This window comes from Notothenia rossii, assembly GCF_949606895.1.
Source record: "Notothenia rossii genome assembly, chromosome: 6".
In the NCBI taxonomy this organism is placed as follows: domain Eukaryota; kingdom Metazoa; phylum Chordata; class Actinopteri; order Perciformes; family Nototheniidae; genus Notothenia; species Notothenia rossii.
The window spans coordinates 87,299,969-87,308,590 of record NC_136909.1 but is presented as its reverse complement, the minus strand read 5'-3'; the positions used below and the strand labels follow the sequence as shown (position 1 = coordinate 87,308,590).

Below are 8,622 nucleotides of genomic sequence, written 5' to 3'. Positions count from 1 at the left end.
ATGCAGGCACATGTGTAGGCCACGTCATGTTCTCTATGAGAGCCCCGGACACCTCCCTGATTAGAAGTGGAAAAACATGCAATTTCTGAACGTTACAGTAAATATTCTGTTTTAAAAAAAAAACTTTCCCTTTTTTGTTAAAGCTTTTTTGAGTTTCTTTTTAATTACTGAATCAAAGATATGAGGATAAGGATAGAGGGAGTCGTATGTTGTACATATTGTAAAGACCTTTGAGCCAAATTATTGTTTTGGGTTGAATACATCAAATTGACTGATTTAGAGTACTGGCATATTTTGTATTCCAATTCAAGCATTATATAAAGTCCATGAACCATTTTGAGAACGTTTTCATTAAGTAATTGTGTTACTAAGTCTGTACAGCAGGGGGCGACGTGCTCCTTCATCGTTCGTTTTACAGTCCTCAGCTAAAACCAAAGAAAAAGAACACCTGAACGAAGCATGCGCAAATCCCCATTTCATCTGATTGGTCCATTTCAAACTTAGACCGCGTCTTGTTGTTGTATGAAGTTAGCGAAAACACACGGAATAATTATCTTTAAACGAACCTAATGTCCCAAATACAACAGCTAGGTGAGTGTTGAATGTTGTCCCAGGTGACATTTGATCTTTAACTTTATTTTGTGAAAGAAAACGGACATTTGTTTCTCACTTTTATCAGTTGACAGGTGCTAACCAACAAGCTAACCAGCTAGCTTGTTTGTTAGTTGTACCCAGAAAGTAGTTAACATATTTTAAAACGAGTCTAACTTTCTATTCAGAAAAGTTTAACCGGATTTTTTCTTAAATTCCGTGTGTTATCTCGATGTGAATTTGTACTGTCCTTCTTGTAATGCACTTTTTTATTGTCGTAACTTCTAATATATGTTTTGTATTGTCTGCTCTCAGCTCTTTTTTCTCTTTTACCGCTAACTGTTTTCTGTGATACCAACTTTCTCTAAGTATTTTAAGAGATGTCTACTGTGAAGCACTTAGACTGCATGTCTTGTGTGGGCCTACAAGGTGCTATACAAATAAAGCTTCTTATTATATATTATTATTACATCTCTCTTCGATGCATTAGACTAATGGAACAATTCAATAACCACCTCTCCTAATGTGGTTACTGTAACATTTTCTGTGGTTTATCCTTTGTATCACATGGCACATAAAACAATATATACAATACAACCTCAAAGGGAAAAACACTGAAAACCCACTCTACAGAAACCCAGTTTAACACATGTACTGTATGCATTAACATAGACACAGATACCTTTCTGATTAATCCAAAAATAATAACCAACCGTTGTTAACCAAGCTGATTCAAGACAGTTTTGGAAAGTTACTAAATCCATAAGGACTTGGTTTGGGAACTGAAAGATCAACAGTTCAATTCATAGAAAGACCAAGTGCTACCCATGTGTCGCTGACACGGGGTTGAGATGACATGCAACAACATCAACATGAACCTTTCTGTTGGTCGCTTGTTAGCAGACCCTTCTGGCAGAGCGAACAGGTACAGGCAGGGCCCATAGTGATAGCCCTATAGTTTAAATATACTACCCACAAATAAACATATGGACATGGGTTACTATTAAAAAAAAATTGTAAATGTATTTAGGAACCTATCAATGGGATTTTAAGTGGGGGTGGACCTCAAATCCTATAGGGGGGTGCTCCACCGGTAAGATATTTCTTTTTATTTTGGAGTTAAATGCATCAATCTGGTGCATTTTGAGGGGAAAATAAAGAGACTAGATCTATGGGAACACCTATATGAAACAGAACTGTATACATTTCAATAATCATAAAATCATGGCCATAATCAATAACATCCCATTTCCAATATGAAAAAAACACTGAAACTTATTTATTTATTTTTGGTTCATTTATAGTTGTGAGTGTGTCTGTGCTCCTGAACCAGCCTCTCCCTCCTCTCCCCCCTCTCCCTCCTCTCCCCCCTCCCCCCTGCTCCTCTTTGAGGCAGCAGCAAAGACTAGTTGTAGCTCTCAACAAGTTTTAAAAGTGTATCTTATCTTTTTTCCCCTAGTTAACTTTTTTATTTTTTATTCTTTATTCATGCATATTTTACTAATCCCCACCACCTCACATGGAAATATGTTTTTACATAAATGGTGACCAATCCGTTTGAGACCCACTGAGAACTTAGACTAAGTTAACTATCTAAACACTCAGGGTCCTTTACCTCACCTGAGCTGAGGTTATCCCGAGCTTGAATGACACAAAGAGACCAATCAAGGGCTTTTATTATGATCTGTATGACAGTGACCATGTCGGCAGGCCACATCATGTAGACAGCCAGTCACCCTGTGTGAGGCAGGCCACATCATGTAGACAGCCAGTCTCCCTGTGTGAGGCAGGCCACTTAACAGGCCAGGCCACTGGGACTGGGTACAGGAGGTGTAGAGCGAGGGATCATTGTCCAAAAGTTAATCGATCGTAGATGGCGTCGTGGTCACGGACATAAAAAAAAGAAGAAAAAAAAAAAACCTAAATGGGTCGCGAAATATATTTGGGCGGCCGTTAATATACCTGGGCGGCCCAAGTAAAGTCTATGTGGGAAACCCTGTCTTAACATCCCGATACAATGAGTCCTTTGACAACAAATCCATAAAAAATGTAATCTGTGGAAGCCGTAGCTGTACAAAGCACGACCAATCATCTGAGCCGGCTAAAGTAACTGGATGGCCTACCTGCCTGTCAGCCTTCCATCTGTGCCCAAACTTATCTCGTGCCCTCATTGGTCATGTGCGCGTTCGTGTGTGTTGGAGGAGGGGCTCTGTGAGGAAGGGGCAGATTTGTTCCGGTTGTGTATTTTCTAATTCTAGCGCACTCGAGCTGGTTTCTCCAAAATTACCTACCCCACCTTTAAGACAAGATATACTTTATGAAAGGGAAGTTTTTTTTTTTCCCAGCTGCAAGTAGACAAGACATTGCACACAATGTGAAAATGAAAAGGAGTACAACATAAACAAACATAATATATAAACATCTCTAAATAGAAAATGAAAACTGAACTTTAACCAAAAATGGCGATTTTGGAAAATGAGATCTTTTAGATTTGCTACTTAAAATATATGTTGATGCCTATACTGTTTTACTTTTACTTATAATGATAATAATACTAATACAAAATTGTATTTCTATTGCGCTTTTCAATAACTCAAAATGGCTTTACAATAATAAGTAACATTTAGATTGATTGAATTGTAAGTATAAGATCTGAGTTCTTCTTGATACTAGGGATGCCAGAAACTGACCATGATCAAAATCGAAAATCGGACAGCCCTGTCGAATAATAATCGATTATTTGCTGCCCGACGCGCATAAATAATAATAAAAAAATATAAAAAATAAAATCGAATTTTTTTTTAAAGATAATTTTCGATTATGGAGACTGTAACGAATAGGGATGTAACGATACCAAAAACTCACGGTACGATAATATCGCGATAACAAGTCCACGGTACGGTATTTATCGCGATATTGAATAATAAAGGGAAGAAAAAAAGTGATAAATTTTTTTTTTTCAATAAAACATTTTTTTACTCGGAAAATGTTTCTTTATTACATAATAAATCTGATTTTTACAGCCTTTTTGTAGGATAGCAGTATTTTAAAGTGTCAAAAACAAAGTGACAGTAACAGACTGGAACAAGAAAACCAGTGTTTTTTTACCTACTGGTACTACCCAACAAAGTAAGCATTTTCTTTATGCCACTGCATCTCACAAATAAACAAGAACATTTAATAATCAGACCCTGCAATAAAATAAATCAAGTTTCACTTTAGTTTTTCAAGTAACTCAACTCAAACTCACTAGTCACTCACTCAGCATCATCAGACAGGTTTTTAGGAATATGAGAATGTCCACATTTCCAGGTATTTATAAGCTGGGGTGTTTGGGCATTTACAATATCCCCTGCTCTGGAAACAACTCTCTCGCTTAGTACTGATGTTGCTGGGACACCAGTGGTCGCGTTAACCGAATATTTTATTTAACAATGACGGAAAAATCTGAAAGCAGTCTGTCATTTTGACAGATTAGAACAAACTCGGAACAGCGCCAAAGTTTCCCCGCAGCGAGGCTCTGGTGTTATGCCGTGTTATGCATGCCCTCCAAAAGGAAATGATATAGTTCCCAAACCGTACTTTGCCGTACAGATCAATACATGTCTGGGAGGTTTTGCTTCACGCTGTGCGCGTCCCGCGAGGTGCATGCACACACGGCATAACACCGCCCCCCGTTGACAGTTCACGAGCATGCTCTATCGTGAACTGTTCAGACCCGACGGGTAATAAGGGATTATGACGGAGATTTTACGATCCTGTCTGTCAAAATGACGGACAGCGAAAAAGTCTAACGCCAGGCTTATTGACATGGCGAGATATAAATATATGGTTGGTACTTGTCAATGTCTCTAGGTGTGTAAATGTAGCCCTGTAAATACGATGTCCTTTTGTGTTATCTGTTGTTTTATTTTCATGTTGTAACCTACTTGCTGCCATGTTGGACAGGTCTCTCTTGAAAAAGAGATCGATGATCTCAATGGGACCACCTGGTTAAATAAAGGTTTTTTTTTTAAAAAGTGTTTAAATTTTTTTTAATTTTTTTTTAAAATTATTATTTTTTAAAAATCGCGGTAGATTTTGTCAGTCTCACGACGGTATTGGGAAGTTTATTTACCGCGATACCGCGATATTCGGTATATCGTTACATCCCTAGTAACGAATAATCGAATAATCGCTGGCATCCCTACTTGATACTGCTTTTGTTTACTCCTGATCTTTGTCCATGTGCTGCAGAATGATGGAGTCGTGCCTGAACACTAAGGCTGAGCGACGGGACCAGGTGGTGGTGGAAGACTTGAGGAGAGATCTCTCATCAGAGTTCGCCACATTACCTTATCCACAGGTAAACCATACACACTTCTGCCCATAATGGTGATGGTGATGTCACTTTTCTTGAGATTAGGGTCAAAATGTTCTTATTATATGCTTCAATATCTTACTAGAGCATGCAGTGGTGGTTTGCACACACCTCCGTTATGTCTGATCCACTTTGAACGGGATGAATATATCTCCAGGAATCTGAAATCCCTTTTGAGTTTCACTGATGAAAGGGGGAAATAATCTGTAATCCAGTATTGCCAGAATTGATGAATACATTGGTGTCATAGGAGCTAATATCCAAGTTTAATCAATCAAGTATTTAGCAGTGTTTTTGTTTCTAAGCAGCAGTGGAAGAATAACAAGAAAAGAGGGATTTAAAAAAAACTATTAAAGATAAGAACTTGATTTGTTTGACCCAGAGTGCCGACATCTCATATCAACTCTAACATATTTTTGCGCTGGATGATGGATTTTCTCCATAATCTTCCACATTAAATGTCCAATACATATTTGAATGCCCTATATAAACAGTCTGAACAATTACAGCAAGTACCTCCTGTTCATATTGGTATATATACCGTAATCTTCGGACTATAAGCCGCGCCTTTTTCCCCCATTTTTCGACGCTGCGGCTTATATAACGGTGCGGCTAATCTATGTATTGTTACAGCTAACGGCCACTAGGGGACCTCCTAAATCTATGGATTTTACAGGTTACAGTCCACCACCTTTAACTCTATGGGCTCTATGGCCGGTCCGCGCCCCCCACCTTTAAGCGGCGGGCTCCAGCAGGAAAAGCTGGAGGCCGGAAAAGAGTGAGACAGGTAGCGCGCAAAAGTAAAAGTGGAACCGAGAGTGGTACGAGAGACAGAACGAGAGCAAGACAGACAGACATTACGAGAGCGAGACAGTTTGTCCCCGTACCAATGGTTGAAAACCACTGCTGTAGATCACTGCCGGTACGTGCGCTGGGAGCGCACCGTTTAAGTTTGAAAGTTGAAAAGTGTGTGTGTCTGAAACGCTATGTGATACAGTACAGTTCACACAGCACATGTTCTGTAGCTACTATTGCACTGCAGCTTATAGTCCAGTGCGGCTTATATATGTACACATCATTCTATTTTGCTGCTGCGGCTTATATTCAGGTGAGCCTTATCGTCCGAAAATTACGGTACTTTAAATATTGTTTTGTAAATAAATTTAACTTTTTTATTTGTTCCATTTCCTTTGATATATTCATGTTGCTCTGTAGCTGCTGTGCACATGACGATAAAGCCTCCCATCTTGAATCTAGATGTAGCATTTCAGTTTCCTCTCGCTGTGTTTGATTACATCCCGATGTGTTGTGCAGCTTTCCAGCGCTGACGAGCAGGAACACCTCAAGGTTTACCTCCGAATCCGACCCTTCAGCGCAGCAGAGAGCCACAATGGAGAGTCTCAGGTAAACACAAATACTCTACACGCAAGAAGTCAAAGTCAACTTTATTGTCAATCTTTCAGTTCGTGTGTACAGACGGAGAGATTGGAATACTGTTTCCCAAAATCCAGAGGAATACAACATACAAATATCTATCAAATATGTATATCCTACACCAGTGATTCTCAAATGGGGGTACGCGGACCCCTAGGGGTACGTTGGGGTACTGCAGGGGGTACGTGAGGTTAACAAAAATAAAAGGGTTAATTAAAAAAATCCCATGCATGATTACAAAAATAATCTTAGTACAATAAGTTAAATGGAAAACACAATTTTATATAAAATATTCCTAGAAACACTAAGGGGGCCCTCATAGAAACATGTTATATTTTTGTATTGTATTTATAGGTTTTAATAATATATCATTTTGTTCATTGGTTTATTAATATTATTTATATAGGCTTTTTCTGTCAAATATGTCCGGGGTCGGTCAGGGGGTACTTGGATGAGAAAATGTTTCAAAGGGGGTACATTACTGAAAACAGTTTGAGAAGCACTGTCCTACACAATAACCAATCAACTAGGGCTGCAACAAACGACTAATTTGATAATCGATTAATCTATCGATTAATGAAACGATTAATCGATTATTCGGATCGTTAAGGTTTTAACTGTACTACTACTTATATCAATACTGCTTATCGATCCGGTCCTTTCAACGATAGTATTAACGGTTCTTTTGACAAGAAATAAGGTAAACTAACTCAACAAATTGTGAACAAAACTAACATTGCTTTTTATTTTAATTAAATGCATAATATTTCACATCAAAAGAAACAACAATGTTTTAACAAATCATATTAAATAATGTGATGACAGAACTGTAAACAGAATAGCTGAAACTTTAACAAAATAACTAATTCAGTTACCTCTAATCATTAACCTATGTTTTTATAACTGAGTTAACTCTGCGTGTTGCTGCTAGCATACATAACACCTGACGTGGAAAGGTTACTCGTGGAAGGGGCTACAGAGCTACTAGAAAGACAGCCGAACCCGGTGCATTTCTTCGTCTGAATGTGGTGCACTTTTGCTAAATGTTTAGACAAATTGCTCGTTTTACCGCCTTTATATGATAAACTGTTATTGCAATTTTGGTAACGAGCATTGTCCACATCGAGACGGATAAAGTTTAACCACACCTCGGAGCGCGTTCTCTCCGCCATCTCCTGCGTGTGTGTGTAAACTGCCCCGCCCCCTCGCAAGCAGGCGGGGGAGAGATCTCTCGTCTGAATTCGGAAGATCGAAAATACATTATAGACGCATTTTGTAGTCATATTGCATATTAGAAACTGAGTTGGCGACACTAAGACTGCGATATAATGTTTATGTAGCAATAATACATAACATATGTTTTTAAATGTCTCCTGTACCGATAAAAAAGAGCGATAACGTTGGAGCTTAACGGGGTGTAGAACACATGTGATGACGTCACCAACGAATCGACGACTGAATTAGTTGCCAACTAATTTGGTAATCGATTTTAATCGATTAAGTCGATTAGTTGTTGCACCCCTACAATCAACACATTTATACACATGCACACATTAAGTAGACCCTCCAGAAAAACGCGGGCAAAAATCCTTGATTATGCGAATAAACATGCAGGTTTTATGTGATTTTATGCGGTGAAATTGCAGGAAGTTGCGAAATATGCGAAATATCTTTTTTAAAATATTGGGCTGTCTGATTTATTCTCTCTCACACACAACCTGCTACTAACATTAAACGCCTTTCCTATTCAATTAAACACATTCAATGTTTATTTATTGTAAAAGCAATTGGGCTATTTTAATCACACACACACACACACACACACACACACACACACACACACACACACACACACACTCGCACTCGCACTCGCACTCGCACTCGCACTCGCACTCGCACTCACACTCACACTCACACTCGCACACGTTATCTGCAGCTTCAATCTTGTAGGCTACTCACCTCGTTTCTTGTAGCCCTCGAAAGGGTTTTGGAGGTTGATGCCTCGGTGAACGTGAGTTGTTTGGCTTTCTTGTCCGCAGCGGCAGAAAGTATTTTCGAATGTTTGAATGAATCAAAGTGGGTCGTCACCGTCGATTTTCTCTTATGCTCCAACACACAGTTGCACGGGGTGCAGAATAGTTTCCCCCCACTTTCGTGAAAGACGTCAGGTACTGCTTTGCCCGGTCTTTAGTAGAAATGTTCGTCGGTAAATGAGATGGATCAGATGTTTTCATCTT

The 8,622-nt window shown here is 39.0% G+C and overlaps 1 protein-coding gene across 1 annotated transcript in view; it reads left to right on the top strand.

Annotated features, from left to right (window-relative positions):
* The first annotated feature begins 454 nt into the window (after nucleotides 1-454).
* kif20ba (kinesin family member 20Ba) overlaps nucleotides 455-8,622 on the top strand; it is a 93,826-nt gene continuing 85,658 nt past the window's right edge. Inside the window, exons 1-3 of the mRNA XM_079689990.1 lie at nucleotides 455-591; nucleotides 4,828-4,936; nucleotides 6,266-6,355. Of these exons, the coding sequence (XP_079546116.1) occupies nucleotides 4,829-4,936; nucleotides 6,266-6,355 (198 nt within the window). The 5' untranslated portion in view covers nucleotides 455-591; nucleotide 4,828. The remainder of the gene's footprint in view (nucleotides 592-4,827; nucleotides 4,937-6,265; nucleotides 6,356-8,622) is intronic.